The 16,841-nt window shown below is 48.7% G+C and overlaps 4 protein-coding genes across 4 annotated transcripts; 1 reads left to right on the top strand and 3 right to left on the bottom strand.

Annotated features, from left to right (window-relative positions):
* Window positions 1-1,056: 1,056 nt before the first annotated feature.
* Window positions 1,057-2,661, bottom strand: N7474_005101 (Zn(II)2Cys6 transcription factor domain-containing protein; the record flags this gene model as incomplete). The annotated part of the gene is made up of 1 exon (XM_057196516.1): window positions 1,057-2,661. One exon carries the CDS (start codon window positions 2,659-2,661, stop codon window positions 1,057-1,059), a length of 1,605 nt encoding a protein of 534 aa, XP_057053912.1.
* An 8,268-nt stretch (window positions 2,662-10,929) lies between these two features.
* Window positions 10,930-11,934, top strand: N7474_005100 (glycoside hydrolase family 18 protein; the record flags this gene model as incomplete). Its single annotated transcript, XM_057196515.1, has 1 exon — window positions 10,930-11,934. The coding sequence occupies one exon, from the start codon at window positions 10,930-10,932 to the stop codon at window positions 11,932-11,934; it is 1,005 nt and encodes a 334-aa protein (XP_057053911.1).
* Window positions 11,935-12,391: 457 nt separating this feature from the next.
* N7474_005099 (WD40 repeat domain-containing protein) lies at window positions 12,392-13,912 on the bottom strand (the record flags this gene model as incomplete). Its single annotated transcript, XM_057196514.1, has 1 exon — window positions 12,392-13,912. One exon carries the CDS (start codon window positions 13,910-13,912, stop codon window positions 12,392-12,394), a length of 1,521 nt encoding a protein of 506 aa, XP_057053910.1.
* A 98-nt stretch (window positions 13,913-14,010) lies between these two features.
* N7474_005098 (uncharacterized protein) lies at window positions 14,011-15,822 on the bottom strand (the record flags this gene model as incomplete). Its single annotated transcript, XM_057196513.1, has 2 exons — window positions 14,011-15,698; window positions 15,729-15,822. The coding sequence occupies 2 exons, from the start codon at window positions 15,820-15,822 to the stop codon at window positions 14,011-14,013; spliced, it is 1,782 nt and encodes a 593-aa protein (XP_057053909.1).
* Between the last annotated feature and the right edge of the window lie 1,019 nt (window positions 15,823-16,841).

The raw sequence follows: 16,841 nt of genomic DNA, 5'->3' as shown, positions 1-16,841 counted from the left end.
CGTCACTTGGATACCGTTCGGGCACTGAAATGTCTTATTCAAGACAAAATTAGCACATCCAGATTTATTTGCCGATGAGGACAAATTTCATGCGCAATTCTGCAAAGAAAATCCCTATGTGCGCTATAATACTATCAGCTACAGAAAATGAGACCGACAGGAACCTTGGAATTATCACAATATGGAAGTACAATTCAAACCCTTTTCGTGAAACTGTAATGTCATTGGGCTGGAGGGGTTTTATGCTGTCGGCTCCATAGAAAGAATAATAAGTTGCTGGATACTCTCCAAAATTGAAAAGGTCTCCCATCCGCTGCCACCAGCTACAATGTAATGGAGATCAATTCGTTTAAACTTCACTCCAGTAGCGATTAATATTGCGGCTCCATGAGGCTCTATTCCTCTATGAAACAAAATATTCGACACGATAATTTCCTCAAAATAATGTTCACGTAGGCATCTTAGGAAAAGATCTAAATTCTATTTTATTGCTCTAGGCTTTCCAAGGATTTGGAGAGCATCGTAAATGCCAGATTCGTCTCTCCTCGTTCTTCCGACTGAGTGTCCAGTATACTTCATGCGGTATTGCCAAGTTTCAATTCAGGAGATGCGTAAGTGTTGGCGGACCGGATCTGGGCTGAGACTCGTGCGATATGCGTATCTGCGGAGCGTTATGATAATCCGGAACCGTATGCGAGTGATATGTGTCACTGGACAAGCCTCGTTCCGACCAGGACGTGAGGCTGGAGCGTGTGCCACTTGTGCTGAGGTTGTATTCCTGGGCTGACTGCTGAGTATTGTCAGTCACAATCGGCCTTGATGGCCAGCTGACTTCGACCAGGTTGAATTGTCTGTCACGTTGCTGGGACATTTCTTGTGGATGCCGTCCACTGATATCTAAGGGGTCTTGTCTCGACGTCAGCGGAAAGAGCGTTTCTAAGCTTGGAAGCCTCTGTTTCCTGCGTAGAGTAGTTTGCGGCATGTAACCCTCACATAGATATCCACCTCGAATGCAGTTGTTGCCTGGAGGGCTCAATTAGCCTTTGAAACGCTGTTTTAAATGTCGCCGGAAAGGCCGCTCAAAGTAATTCTCGACTTACATGAAGGATATTTCTCGTCACACTTTTTTCTTCTTCGTCGACAAGTCACACAACCAGTCTTTGTTCTGCGGCTATATTTTCGCTTTGGTTTCGCCGCCTGGCGCTGTCCTGGCCCTGGGACACAAGTTGAGGATGCAGCTTGAAAATTGGGTGCAGATGGTACTGGAGCGCCGGCATTGGCAGTCTGTAAATCTTGGTCTTGTTTGTCTTCCTGCTGTGCATCCATAGGCTGTACATCAGTGACATCTCTCAGCTGAACGAGATGTGCCGCGCTGCTCAGCTGCGCGTCGGGTTGGGACAAATTCCTGTTTGGATTTGAGTTTTCAAGAATTTCGAGCTGGTCAGATAGGTGATCGCCTGACGTATTAAGGTTAGTTCGTTCACCGGATTCGATGACGCAACGTGGGATAGGCGGAACGTTATCCGGTGGATTCACGGAGCCCCTGGTAGAATTTGTGTCCTGTTCTGGCTGAGCTTCATTTCTAGAATGCTCAGGAAACACTGGGTTGTGATTGTTAACAAACGTCAAGGGTCTGTGCGAGACATCTCGATCATTGTCATCTTGTTCGAGATTTTCTGGCAGGACTTCCTGGTTCTCTTGGTACTCGAGTCCTCTGCTTTCGATTTGGTTGCTCAGCGCCGGCTGCGCCCCATCTGCTCCGGTGGACATAAATTCTTGGTCGTCGGTAGCTGTAAAAGGCGGGGAAATGAATTCCATCTCAGTATAGGATCCTATGCCGTAATTGCTCATCACGGGGCTGGCTGTGACGACCGTATGGTTCTGCGAAACCACAGCCTCCCTGCCAGTATGGAACAGTATTTCACTCTCTAAACTGGACGGCGGCCTGCCTTCCATTTGCGAGGAAACGGACTCTGGTCCACACACATGCTGATCCTCTTTGCGGTTCTCGTCTGCACCTTGATGATCAATAGAATTGTGCCCACTTGTTTGGATTTCCGTTTCGGAGAATCTCTCGATTTCAGGGACCATGTCGGTGGCAGATAACGGAATATTGATACAAGTTTGACTATCCTCGAGTGACTTTGGTTGAGAATCATTCAAGCTCGCAGACTGACCTAATAAGTCCCATTCCGCCATATCCCGTGTAGCCCGTGACTCAGAGCGTCCTACATGAAGATGTCCTGGTGGTGACTGCTCAGTTGTAACAATCTCTTTGCTCAACATGCGTCCCTCTTGAGAACTTCGCGGGAGGGGCGAGCAAGGAGGTTCTTCGGGACAAGCAGGAGAATTTGTAATCAATGATGATTCAAAAGTCTCAGGATTTACTGTCGTACGAGGAATGAGCGGGGGCACAGTAGGCGGCGGGACTATTTGTTTTCCACGAACAGTCTTTCCTTCGTTGCGAAGGCGTCCGACGTCTTTCTTAGTCTTTTTTTTCTGATCATAGAACTTGGTCTGGATGGCAGAGAGGCTCCGGTAGTGATGAAAGTCGCGCAGGAATTCACGCTCAATCTCTTCTAGGGACTGATGACGCCGCGGCTCGAACCACGAAGGTAAATTGTCCAAATCCTCATCGGTCCAGGGAGGGTTGCGAGGCATGCCTATTTAGTGTCAACAGGAAGCTTCTGTCCAATTACCATGAGGTCAGACCCACGCCGACTTTTTCTGCCTCTCTTTCGAATTGCTCCTTGTCCGTTAACGCGGGGCAAGTGAACTGGCAAATCGGTCTCGTTCGAGTTGCACGCGGAAATCGATTCAGCTTGAGCGGGACAAGACGTCTTGTCTGGTTTTTCAAGCTCATCTAGCTTGGCATCCAGTGTACCAAGTATGCTATTATTCATATCCACCACTGCTCTCGACCGAGTCAGCGATCGTGAGAAAACTAAAGCATCTCGAGGGGATGCAAACACTTCATGGCAACGTCATTCAATGACAATATTTCCGTTCTCACCAGCTTCATCGTATCTATCTCCGCCTGTACATCACCCCCGTGGGATTTTATGTGAACAAGGTTTCGGAGATCGTTTGAGAAAATCAAGTTGCGGTCATATTCGGATATTTTGATTAACGCTCTGCGCTGTTGAAGGCGACAATGATAGCTGCCATCGGTCTGGAGCTTCAGGTCGCATGTCTGGTCGCGAATAATGTCTATCCAACTAATACTGTCACCAAAGTCATCGTCCACAGATTCAATGACCTTCGGATGCGGGTCGTTGAATAGACAGGCTATCCTCTCTGCCACAGTGTCGCTCATAAGCGGAACGTTGAAATACCTCGCGATGCTAGTGTCACCCTGGAAAGTTGCGTGAAAGGACCCTGATAACTCGAGAATGGAAAGGAGTTGTTTGCGTGAAGGATCGAATTGTTGTAAGCGGGGTTGTTGTTCGCCATCTCGCAATGCTGAATGATCTTCTTGTCTTTCGGCATCTAAAGAATATTTGTCCGCAAGATTTGAATCCATTTTCAACGATGAACAACTTGAAGAGTGACTAAATTAGCTTCCAAAGACATTCAGGCTGCGCACACTACATACACTTGAAAAGAACGGTCGGCTAATTTCAATGACCTGGATCAAAATGTTTGGGGGGGACGTAGGTCCGGGAAGGAGGGGGAGAGAAAAAGAACGAAGACTTTCCTCGAATGGATATCTTGCCTCTGAGAGCCAGCAGGGATCAAATATGTGCAATGGCACATCGCGCGGCACTGGCAGGGACTGTTAATAGATTACAGATAGGTTACCAATAGGAACCGAGCTAGCGTGTTATGACACTCTTGTCAACCTGACCCATAAACGGCTGGTGCATTTATGTCGTGCTTGGTGTTGGTCCTAAGAAAACGAGGGGCCTGACCACTGCGGGCTCTTCTCTCCACTCTGTGTTCCTTCCGCCAAGAAGACTCCACATTCCGTGGCCCCCGACGGCTTGAATCACCAACGGCGCTTCTAAGCTGAAAATCATTGGCGAAAGGTAGCCCACTTACAGGTTAACAAATCGTCCGTATTTCCCCCTGTGAGTGAGGGTCCAAGAGTCAATCGAAGCACATACCCGAGCGGCTGTGGCAGGACAGTAGGACAATTGATGGATTTCGTAGGCAATTCAGGGATCCACACGGTAAGGTAGACTCACATGCATCGCGACAACGCGCCGCTGTTTGGTAGGACTTCAGCGCAAGGCTCCTACGACAAACGATTGGCCAGGGCAACGAACATTCGCCATGTTTTATCAACTCTGGGACCACCACGGTCACCTCGCGAAGGGAGGGAAGGTTACCCTCATAAAATGATGTTCAGCATCCTTACGGCAAGGTTAGGCGCGGTTGTGACACGGTGGCAAAATTTTGGTCTCCTTGACAGTGCCGCAGAACTGATCGAGACAGAGCTCCTTCCCCGAAACCAGCTGACCTTGGGAGGTGAGTCAGGAGAAGCTCACTGGCCTTGTCCAATCACTTCACAGGCAACAAGGATAGTTGTTGGGTCGGTGAGACCCCGTCAATAGGAAATCTCCTCCCCTCCGACGCCAGAACCCGAACGGCTCCACAAGCGGGCTAGAGACAGGGTTCACTGGCGTAGTCCTTGAAAGTTGGCCAATTGCCTCACGTACAGCGAGATTCATTGTTGGGTTCGCTTCGCCTACTAGGCGAGAAAAGGAAAGAGACAGGGGCATACAGGGTGCCAATGAAAGGATGGGCCGAGTCATTTCGTCGGGCCGTTTGGCGCTATTCTAAAATGAGCGTTCTGGCCATGTGTCGGTCCTGAATTACAAGGGCATTTCACCGTGAGAATCCCCATCCCATGAGTGTAACCTTCGTCTCATCGCGATGTCACTGTGGTGGGTCTTAAGCTGAAGTAGACACGGCGTGTTGTTAGTTGGCCCTCAAGAGTATTCCTGATCAGCGGCGTCCCGAAGCGCACGTGATGGACAACGGCCGTGGAGACCTCGTATGTGGCTTGATTTCCCGGCGCCTAATGGTCGATCGTACTAGATCTAGCTTAGTTTGACGCAGTTGCAGACTCCAGGCGATCCAACTCTTGCCAACCCAACACGCATCGTTTCGTACCTTCTGAATTACAGAACATAGATTATTTATCGTTTTTCGACTGAGATGGTGGGGGGGATTCAGCGCCAGACATAATTTCCGATCCGCACGATTGCATTGGATGAACCTCTCCACCGGATCCCGTCGAATCACCTACTCGTAAGGCGGACTATGGGGCATTTCACTGGGGGTTTCTGTAATAGGAAGGACTCATTTCCAGGGATTGGTTTTGTTTTATAGGTGAGAAAGCCTGCAATGGATTTTCTCAGATGCAAGATCTTGCGTACGCTCGCACGGCAGATCTTGGTATCATTTATGTCCACCTGAGGAAATCGCAATTTAGAAATCGCAATTTAGTCGAACCTATCTCAAGCCTGCGAGCCAGATTCCAAAACATCCCATACCTTGTGCGCTCCTTCCTCCTTGCTTCCTTGCCAGCCTTTCTACATCACCCGTTTCCGCATTGCTCAACCATTTAACTTAAATCCCATCCTCTAACATTATACTGGCGCAGCTGTTCCCTATGGTTTTCTTTGAGCTAGGAAAACAGTTCACAAACATGGCAAGACCTGTTTGCCTGTGCCATTCTTCAAGGTCATTATACAGGTCTCGAAATCTACTCAGTAAGCATTACCATGAGCGCCTTCATAAAAGAGTCCGCAGCCCAAACGCCCACCCAGAAGACATTATTAAGTGCATATAAACCCAAGAATCAAGGATTGGAATTCCTACAGGTTGCAAGAGGTACCTCTTACGGTATTTTCCCATTTTGTACTAGTCGATTTGATTAGTTTCGCCCTTAAATTGTTGGTATTCTCAGATTTAGTTAATCAGAGATTTATTCATTCGTGATTTGCACTTCCATTTGGGATGTCGCTATATTTGATACACGTAATTCTTCACGTTTTAGTTAGTTCGGGGCCTCTTCATGGTACTTGACACCCATAGAACACACCGTGGACATACAAGGCAGCCAGGGCACGCGGGGCGGCCGATGCGCTACTTCTTCATTTTACTAGTCCTGTGCCGACACGTGCCAGCTAATCAAAGATAAAGACAAGCATTTGCTTTCGCTAGCGGGTTCAAATATTTACTCTGAACGGACACAACTCAATGCCATGCCAGCCTGATCTGACCCAGTGTCAATCACCAGCGAGATTTATCACCGAAATGGAAAAGTGTGACTATTCATGTCGCAGATATGCATGTTGTCAATCTGAGCCAATCCGATACTGTACTGACATTGAAGATGCTATGAACTACCTAGATACGTTTACATTCGGCTTCTAAAAACGAGCGCAACGCACATTGAGCCGTGCATTGTACCGTCATGCAGTCGCTCTGCCGATTTGGGTTTCATCCGAAGGGATCGGTTCACCTGGCCGCTTGTGGGGGACTCGATGTAGAACATCGTCACCGCATATTGGTCAGCTGGTTGGCCAATGTGGCTGCGCACGAATGAAGACTATGTGTAGCGGATTTATTTAATGGCAGGGGGTCTCAGGACAATACGGTTGGTATCCCAAAGCAGATGTGCTCTCAGTAAATTCATGAGATCTGGCCGCGAGGCAAACGGACTATTACGTTCGCGTGAGCTGATCATGACAAAAGTGGATGTTTTCACGATTCGATTGCTTTGGCCTGGAAAATGGTATACAAGCCCGGACAATGCCAACGGAGCGCCCCGCGGTGCAGTTCGAGGGCCATAATGGGTGCTACATATTGTGATTCTCCATTGAGCATGCGCTGCGACGCAGGCGCAGTAGGCGTTACGGAATGTTAACTCTGCCGCCAGAAAAATATCGTGTTGGACCAGGTTTTGTTCAACTTCGACTGTATATGCAGCTGCATTGCTGCATGCGGTATCATGCAAGCCTAGCCAGCCTCCTGGCATTACATCATGATCGCATTCTACCGTTGTGTGAGGATTTCTGGCCGTCTCCCGGCGGCAACCACCAGCTGTTGGCGTCTGCTCACTGACGCGAATCTAATGCGCGGAGATAAAATTCAGTTACCGCCATTTGCGTGCGAGATAATCTATGATCCATGAATTGCCGACCGCTTGAATCGTAGATATGAAACAGATAACTGCATTTGGAGAAACACGGTACTGTAATAATGGGGATCTACTTCATTTAGTACAGACTAGATCACTTTGTTCTAGTTCAAGATAATTATGGATGTCGTGTAAGTGTACCATGGCGTTATACGATAGGGAAATGTCGGACTAAACAGCGGTTGTACTGTACTGCGGGCAGATTATTCAGTCTTAAATCTTCAAAGAGATAAAATTTCTTCGAAATCTAAATACCCTTTGCGCCCAAGAGACGATATGATTAGATGCCTCGCTCGTGAGCGATTCCAATAGAGACGCTATCGATGTAGGCGGTTATGTCCTGAAATATCACAGCATCGATGATCCTTGGTGCTTAAGTTCCCCGTAATATGCCGTAGGAGAGACATAATTCCAGCTTGCATGAATGATCACCGAGTCAGTCCATCAGATAAGATTTAATCGGCGGACTAGACCACCAATGTTTGGTGACTTCCTAAATAGTCATACATTGCTTCCCGAAACTGGTGCAACCTGTTGGATCCCCTGTACTGATGGCATTGTCCTGTCACCCTGATACGCACTACCTCATGCATTAGGGTTAGATCTATATCTATAATACTGGGTCGTGGCCCACAGAACTCCATTAACAATACAATCAACATACATGCTACAAGATCCATATCGGGAGTTCTTCCGGTACTCCTGTCAGTATGACGTGTACTGCCTCTTACCAGAAGATTATGTCAGGGTAAATCCTCCACGGATTGTTCGTCAAATATGTACAGTACTTAGCTTTGACGAATCACACGCATCAAGCTACCATTTGTATGCTATACTATACTGTAATACTAAAGACAGCCGATCGCCTACAACATCTTGTAGTCTGCAATTGCATCTATGGATAGTGAGGGAATGAATTTTCGAGATGATGCACCGTACTGTAAGATCAACGCCAATACAGAAGGTTAAATACCAAGGAGTGAATGCTTCGAGTATCGGGGGACTTCAGGTCGCAAATTTAAATTTTCCAGTATGACATGAAGAGACTCGAACTTTCAATCCAGTCAGCAGAGGCAATGTACCGTGAAGTGCGAGATCAAACCTCCTGAACCATGTTGGCGTCGGCTTCTGTGAACCGAATCAACCCACTAACTGTCTCAGGGTGAAGTGAGAGGCCGTCGATCCACTGATCAACAGATTGATTGTCCCATAGGCCGGATTCTACCTGCAGGGTTGGATTCTCGTTCACAATTTCTGATATTTTTGTTTCAATGGATTCGAGGCTGCGCGAGAATTGCCGTCGAGCAAGCAGTTCACCAACAATTGAGGGTTTGAAGCCCCTGGATGCAAAATAAATGACGATGATTATTTCCTCATCAGACCATCCAGTGGAAGGCATAGTGTATAGGCGATACAGTAATAGCTTCCGGGATGTGGCACGAAATACAATCAGGTCTATATTCAAGTAAATATAATTGGTACGTGCCTCGCGAGGGTGGGAGAGGGAGAAAATTGTCTTAGAGACTATAAGTAAAGTGAAAACGATTGGCCCGCGATAGTCACAGTCTTGGTCACATAATTTGCAGTAACCAAATTGTAACCAGTTGACTTCAGCTAGAATACGCCGTTCAACAGATTTCCAATTTTCTGCCTGGATTCTAGTCGAAGCAAACTGTTAAGAGTAGCCCCGTTCACCAGTATTATGGCAGCTAGATGTGGACAATCAATTCATGGCACTATCTTTTGTCCCTAAATAGCACCTTACTGAATGGGGTCCAGCCGGATTGGATTCAGTGGCGTGCTTGATCCACCCCGCCGTTCAACATTGAGTGAGCTTCAACTGATCGAAATAGAATATGTCTAATTTCGGGATACAGTAGTTCAACCGCATGTGATTCACCTGATTGGATCTTTCCCATCAGGTAACATGACTACGCGGTAGAATTGACATAAACGCTGAATGTTGAACACAAAGTTCGTCAATGCCTGTTCAACTGATACCCTAAAGATGGTGGGAATAATTGAGCTGCGTGATTTTAGTATCTCCCCGGCGTGCAGAAAAATCGCAACGATCTCCACTATCGGTATCTTGATGAACGTAATCAGTGGTGTGTTAAACTCCCCTTGCCAGCTCTCTTAGATTAGCGTGGTACCAGCTGCTACTTCGTTGCAGTAGATGTGTTCAATAGGTATCAGTAGAAGCTTCTCTGTTTGTCGTGCTGAATCTTTTGTAATACCAACTAGCGTTGCTGCCCTCTAGTACGGTAGTAAACGGTGAAATGTTTACTAGCAGAGTGTGTCGGGTGAACCGACCACTAAAACACGGCCGACCTCGTGTGAGCTTGCCTAAGGTCCTGTAGTCAACTGCGCCTGTGCCACAGAAATACTTTTTATGTTGAACCAAAGCTATTTCACGGTGAACAAAAAATTCTGCGAACCATTAAGGGTGTGCTTGTTCAGGTGGGTTTAGCTAAATCGTATCATGCAAGCTACCGAACTTTAGGATCCAGCCAAACTCGAACAAACACTGCATTTCAGACAAGGCGGGTCAACTTACAGGCACTAGAATCGTGTTCTGTAGGAATATTGTAGCACACCGCAGATGCAGTGGACGCTGACGCAAAGTTCAACCAATATCGTTCAGTTGGTGAAGATAGACTTAGTTGATGCCAACAGCAATGAACTCAAGTTCTACTTCTAAGCATTGGGGCAAACTGGCCCGTCCGCCGGGTCGTACTTGTGATATTCTCACCACTGCATCCCACAGTCTACCTTGGTCTTACCCGTTATCTGTCCGATCCTAGCAGCCTATATTGAAGGCGATGCTAAGCCTAGAAACACGCACTCGCATTGACCGATCTACTCGATAGGCGGCGCGTACGCTGGTAGGGAGCCATATACAGCTACTGGAATGGATAGAGTCCGTATTGCCTAGAAACAGTCCATCCAACACGGCGCACGCGAAAACAGCCAGACTCGTGTGATCCAACTGCAGCGTCGCAGTACAGATAGCGAACGTTCACCGACAGGGATGGATCCAACAGGATCAGACTTTGTGATCCAACTACAGCGTCGCAGTACATATCGAATGTTCACCAGGAGGATGGACCCAGCATGGCGCAGTTGAGGAAATGAACAACAGCAGTATCTATCACTGCGTAGAGTCCAATTTGATCAAATGTAGAAGGGAAGTGTAGCACCCCGATTAGTTCCCTAACGGGCTTCGATTCGTAGGAATCCCTTTATGACGACCAGCTAGTTAAGGCAATGAACATATCGCTGCGCCCTGCGTCAACCCAAGGACCGCCAGAGTCAGATTGCGATGGAAGCAAATATCACGCTAATGGAATGGCGCTTCCCCCGGTGAAATGATAGTGAGTAGATAGACAAGGAAGGAAATAGGAGTTTATGGGGCTTTACAGATGTTGGCGAGTCATGTTCGCCAGGACGTGCGTGACCCAAAATATTTATTTCATACTACTTCGCAACAGTGTCGGAGCTTTTTACATTATAACGGGTACCAGAATAGGGAACAGCCAAAAGATATACATCCTCATTTTTTCGATAAGGTCAAAATATTATTCATACGTATAACTAAACACTCAGAACGCTTTACGGATGGAATTCTATTCCTAAGCTAGTAAAACCAAGGCAAGTATACTGTACCAGTATATTTATTGAAATACTCTTTACACGCCTTATTAATTGTTATAGGTCATACTCGCAGCTGCGTCTTACCAAGTCCGCTTTGTATTGCCTATCGTGATTTCTTCGATATGCGCTGGTTTCCTATCTTCTGGACAGTCAGCGCTGCAGCAGACGCTGTACTAGCAACTTCTCAATTACGATCGCGTAAGCAACACACCCAGACGGTAATCTACTGGGGCCAGAATGGAGGCAGCGCGGTTGAGAACAACGATCTAGCCAGCTATTGTACCCCAGAATCAGGAATTGATATTATTCTACTTGCATTTCTGTACAAGTACGGAAATGGAAAAACTATCGCCTCAGGGACAATTGGGCAGTCATGCTATATCTCTCCCTCTGGTAAACCTCAGAATTGTGAGAATCTAGCAGCTGCTATTGAGATATGCAAGACAAACGGCGTAAAGGTGATTTTGTCTTTGGGGGGTGCCTCCGGAGCGTACTCGCTTTCCTCGCGGGAAGAAGCTGAGACAATTGGCCAAAACCTGTGGGAGGCATACGGCAACACCAGCAGAAGAGCAGTTCCCCGTCCGTTTGGAAATACGTTCCTTGATGGGTGGGACTTTGATATTGAAGCTTCACCCGGCAATAAATACTACCAATACCTGATTGACAAGTTGCGCCGGAATTTTGCGTCCGATCCAATCAATACCTATTACATCACCGGTGCACCACAATGTCCCATTCCTGAACCTCACATGCAAATGATGATAACAAATTCAGAGTTTGACTACCTCTGGGTTCAGTTTTACAACAACCCGCAATGCTCCGTTAATGGAGTCATAAATTACGACGGTTGGGTGAGCAATATAGCCAATACTTCTTCAAAGAACGCTCGATTCTTTATCGGGATACCTGCCTCGCCTTTGGCCGCCACTGGCACTTCCAGCGGTACACAATACTACCTCAATCCCAGCGACCTTGCTGAGCTCGTCAAAAAATACATTGACTATCCCACGTTTGGGGGAGTGATGATATGGTCTGCTGCCTTTTCTGATGCCAACAGTCAGAACGGAGAAACATACGCTCAGCATGTCAAGCAAATTTTGAATAGCGCATCACATGTGCCTTGCTAAGCTGAAGTTAAGATAAAAGCGAACAAAGGAATGTACGGTACTGTAACCATACTAGACTTTGCTTCGCATGGCAAGATAATATAGACTGAATGCATTCTTATGACGCGAGAAAATATATAAGCATACCTTGGGTGTTGGATACAGTGCTTCCGGAAATCGGTGTCACCAGCCAGACTCTTACATTGATTCTGGAACCCTAATGCCAATTACCCACTAGTCTATATTCAGAAAAATTGCGGAATATCAATGTTCCTGTATAGTCATAATACGGTATCTTACTATACCTAGCATCTGATGTCATGTCTCGTAACCGTTTGGCGATCCTTTACCTTGGCATTCTGTGGCGCATTCCACCAGCACAATAGAGCCCTAAAAATTCTCTTTTTCTCCCAGGCCCATCTTATATAAAGAGATTAGAAACAGAGGGAGGAATGGTGCTGAAAATCATTGACCTCTGCTATAGATGAAATCCTATGAAGGAAACGCGCCCCGATGCGTGTCCTAAGGCAAGCGTACCTCGATTAACCGCAGAACACAAAGGCCGATACTCTGCAGGAAGCCATAGTACCTTTTCGCCGTTTAATCTTATCCACTGCTCCTGCTCTATGGAGAGCACACCATGGTGGCCCGCGTTTCCCCATAGATATGAACCGGGCGAGAAGGCCACCGACCAAACCGGAGCCGCATGGGCCTTGAGAGTCTGGTGCAGCGCCCCTGTCGCCGGGTCCCAGAGCCGCACGGTGCTATCACTGGAGCCAGACGCCAGCAGCCGGCCGTCGGGCGAGAAGGCCACCGACCATACCGCAGCCGAATGGCTCTCGGGAGTCCACTGCAGTGCCTCTGTCGCCGGGTCCCAGAGCCGCACGGTCATATCATGGGAGCCAGACGCCAGAAGATGGCCGTCAGGCGAGAAGGCCACCGAATTGCCCTCGAGAGTCTGGTTCAGCGCTCCTATCGCTGGATCCCAGAGCCGCACGGTGTTATCACTAGAGCCAGATGCCAGCAGCCGGCCGTCGGGCGAGAAGGCCACCGACCATACCGCAGCCGAATGGCTCTCGGGAGTCCACTGCAGTGCCCCTGTCGACAGGTCCCAGAGCCGCACGGTCATATCGTCGGAGCCAGACGCCAGCAGTTGGCTATCGGGCGAAAAGGCTACCGACCAAACCCCACCCAAGTGGCCCTCGAGAGTCTGGTGCAGCGCCCCTGTCGCCGGGTCCCAGAGCCGCACGGTCATATCGTGGGAGTCAGACGCCAGCAGCCGGCCGTCGGGCGAGAATGCCACCGAGTAGCCCTTGAGAGTTTGGTGCAGCGCCCCCGTCGTCAGGTCCCAGAGCCGGACTGTGTAGTCGTTGGAGCCAGACGCCAGTAGCCGGCCGTCGGGCGAGAAGGCCACCGACCAAACCCCACTCCAGTGGCCCTCGAGAGTCTGGTGCAGCGCTCCTGTCGCCGGGTCCCAGAGCCGCACAGTGATATCGTTAGAGCCAGACGCTAGCAACCGGCCGTCGTGCGAGAAGGCGACCGACCAAACCGCGGCCGAATGGCCCTCGAGAGTCTGGTGTAGCGCCCCTGTCGCCGGGTCCCAGAGTCGCACTGTCCGATCGTCGGAGCCGGACGCCAGCAGCCGGCCGTCGGGCGAGAAGGCCACCGACCGAACCCAGTGCGTATGGCCCTCGAGGGTCTGCTGTAGGCCACCCGTCGCCGTGTCCCAGAGCCGCACTGTCCGATCGTCGGAGCCGGACGCCAGCAGCCGGCCGTCGGGCGAGAAGGCCACCGACCAAACCGAGTGCGTATGGCCCTCGAGGGTCTGCTGTAGGCCGCCCGTCGCCGTGTCCCAGAGCCGCACTGTGTGATCCCCAGAGCCGGACGCCAGCAGCCGGCCGTCGGGCGAGAAGACCACCGACTGAACGCAGCCCGTATGGCCCTCGAGGGTCTGTAATTCTGCACTCCATTTTTCGTTAACTTGTGGTAACTGGCACATCCAAGAAGGAAGCTCGTTTTTGAACTCTCTACGAATTATCGCCGTTCGAGGTGCAAATATTAATCCTGCACAATAAAGCTGAAGGGGCGCCTCATCAGCTATCTGGCGATTTTTAAGAATAAAGCGCTTTGCGTCATGGAGAAAATCAGACATTGTGGGATGGTGGTCACCCTATATCTGTTAGTGTGAATCATATGTCCATCTTCATAAGAACTGACTGGTGTAACAGTCTGTAGGAGATTAAGAATCCCCACCACTTCTGATATAATGCCCAATAAGCTCATTGCTTCTACCCAGTGCAGGAAATGCCTCTCGAGAAATACGAGAACATCATGCATCATACCATTCGAATCTGTGCAGTGCACTAGATGATGTACCCAATATCGACAGGCGTATTGTAATTCTGGAGGAAGGCACTGATCGACAGTCTGGTGATCAATGTCCGCACGGTGGGTTCCCTCGCTTGGTAGCCCACATATATTCTTCCGAAGATTTTGACACACAAGGAGGCATCGCGTGGTCAAGTTATAATGCATTTCTTTCTCATCCACCCAAAAGGGAGTTTTTTCACGGGTTTCTGGATCAAGAAGAAAGTCTCGAAATGACAAGTGAAAGAGCCTTACAGGCAAAGTCTCACTGTCTGGCACACTCAGAACTGAATGTAGTCTGTTCAGCCTAAGATGAACAAGCCTCTCAGGAAGGCCGAGGAGTCTTGAAAGAGAGATAACTGAGAGTGGACTCTCTAGTATCACGATCGCACCGACCACTTGCTGAAACTCTTGAACCGCTTGCTTTGTATGTTTCTCGCGATGTCCGTTGAGAAGCTGGTTAAACACAGGAAGATATGTTCCATCCAGTTTGGATCCATCATTTTGGTGAGTAAGGATCTCAGCAAGACTGTCCTCTGGGTCCCAATCAGGGTCCTCGAATATACGGCATATAGTGGCGGCGAAAATAAACAATGGCACGGATAATGCCACTAGATTTTGAAGATTTGTGTCTCCAGGCCAGTCGATAGGGAGGGGAGGTTCTCTTTCTGTCCTGATCTCTGAAAGCCGATGATTCAAGAATAGTGATATGTCATGCTCAATAACTTCCTTCGGGATTTCATGAAGAATCAGGTCTTTATGATTATCGTTAGGGAGCTTCTTGAATCCCAGACGGATCGGCAATTCAGGCCTGCTGGTCAAAAAAACTCGTAGATGCACAGCATTTGACTTCTGTAGCTGTGGTAGAAGTTGGAGTATGAGTCGTATGTCCTTATCACCTTCACATTCGTCCAAAGCGTCAATTACGATCACCAGAGTCTGGATAGGCTGACCGGATCGCTTTAGGCCTAGGAGTGGTTCAAGAAGAAGTTTATCAAACTGCTCCTTCATTGCCTTTGTCGCAATGCCTGGGTCATTATGGACTGCTCTTTGGACACTAGGGATCAGTTGGGGAATGCTCATTGCTAGTTGCCTTGTGACTGTTGGAAAAAGCTTCATCGCATTCCCTTGATCCCCTTCACCCCTCTTGAAAAAGAAGCTAGCTCCTAGCAGCTTGGCTTGGTGGAAGGATTTTGCCACTGTTCGAGAGATGGTCGATTTTCCTGTCCCAGCCATTCCACTTAACCAAAAAATGCATCTCCCGTGTGGTAAGAGAGCCCACTGTCTAATTTGGTGCAGAATATCAGCCCTAGTGCCTGGAAGACATTCATCTTCATGCTGATGCATGTATGAGTCAAACGTAGCCCCATGCACAATAGGCAACTTGTCGTCGAGGTCCATATGAAGGTCAGTACGGTCTACCCCGAATGAAGACTATCATAACCTACTTGTAGGAAGATGAAACTCAGCGGTGATTGGAGCATGGTTAATCCCCACTTGTAATCCAGAATTCAAATCACCAAATGAAATGGCGGGATCCATGATCACAGCAACAGAAGGTTTTGCTTCCATTCAGGAGAGACATGCGGGGTATGCATCGCTGAAGTGACTGTCAACTTAGCCTCGTCATCAGGTGACGTCTCATTTGCTATTCGATAAATGATGGGTTCTATTCGGGACCGTTGTGGGGAGCCCTCTCCCGGACCCACGATATTCCGTGCCGGACACCGCTCTTTCTACTATAGATCGTGCTGGCTGGCTAATTTGACAACTCTCCCCTCGACAACGTCGTCGTCTCGAGGGAGAGCTGGGCTCCCCGCGACTGTTTCTTCCCACCCACCACGGGCCTCCCCTCCTCTCCTTTACTATGTATGCTCTCGCATAACTCTATAATTTCCTCCTAGAATATAAGGAGTGCCACGGGGCCCACCTGCGGCCCTCCAGACCGCAGGTGCCCCGTGTGGGCCAAATACCTGACTTCATCGTCTCTACTCGTATCGGCGTGTAGCAATGGTTAGAATAGATGGATATCTCAAATCATGTGTCAGCCACTCTCGCTCTTTGTTTAGGAATACATAACTTATCTCCTGCAATAGCTAATTTGTTTAGTATTATAGTTAACACTTTTGGTGTCATAGCTCCAGCCTGACATAGGATCCGGGTCTTAGGAAATTTGTGGAATTCCAGAACCGCCTTGACTGCTGGCTCTACCGTCAGCTAGACTGTCGGCCCGAGCTGACCAAAGTCAAGCCTACTAACTACCCCAGCCATTCTAGCCACTTCATCAACTTCTATATTTAAGGCGCCACGAAGACCACCGTGGCGCCCTGCCTTGCACCCTCCCAGCTTGTGATGATCCGTGATATGATCAGTAGCAGATCGTTGACTACATCGGCCTGCAGCTTCTAGTTATTCGCTAAGAGGCAACCAAGTTCCCAGGGACTACGAGGTAGCAGCTGCGCTACATCTCCTGTATGGTCAGACCAGCATGTCGGAAGTGTCCCTCTGCGCTTTCTCCCCTTCCCCCAGCGACGTCAACACACCATTCTAGGAAGTTATCG

This window comes from Penicillium riverlandense (genome assembly GCF_028828495.1).
Source record: "Penicillium riverlandense strain IBT 135883 chromosome Unknown utg000003l_segment0_segment0, whole genome shotgun sequence".
Taxonomy (NCBI): Eukaryota; Fungi; Ascomycota; class Eurotiomycetes; order Eurotiales; family Aspergillaceae; genus Penicillium; species Penicillium riverlandense.
This window is presented reverse-complemented; position numbering and strand designations above follow the sequence as displayed.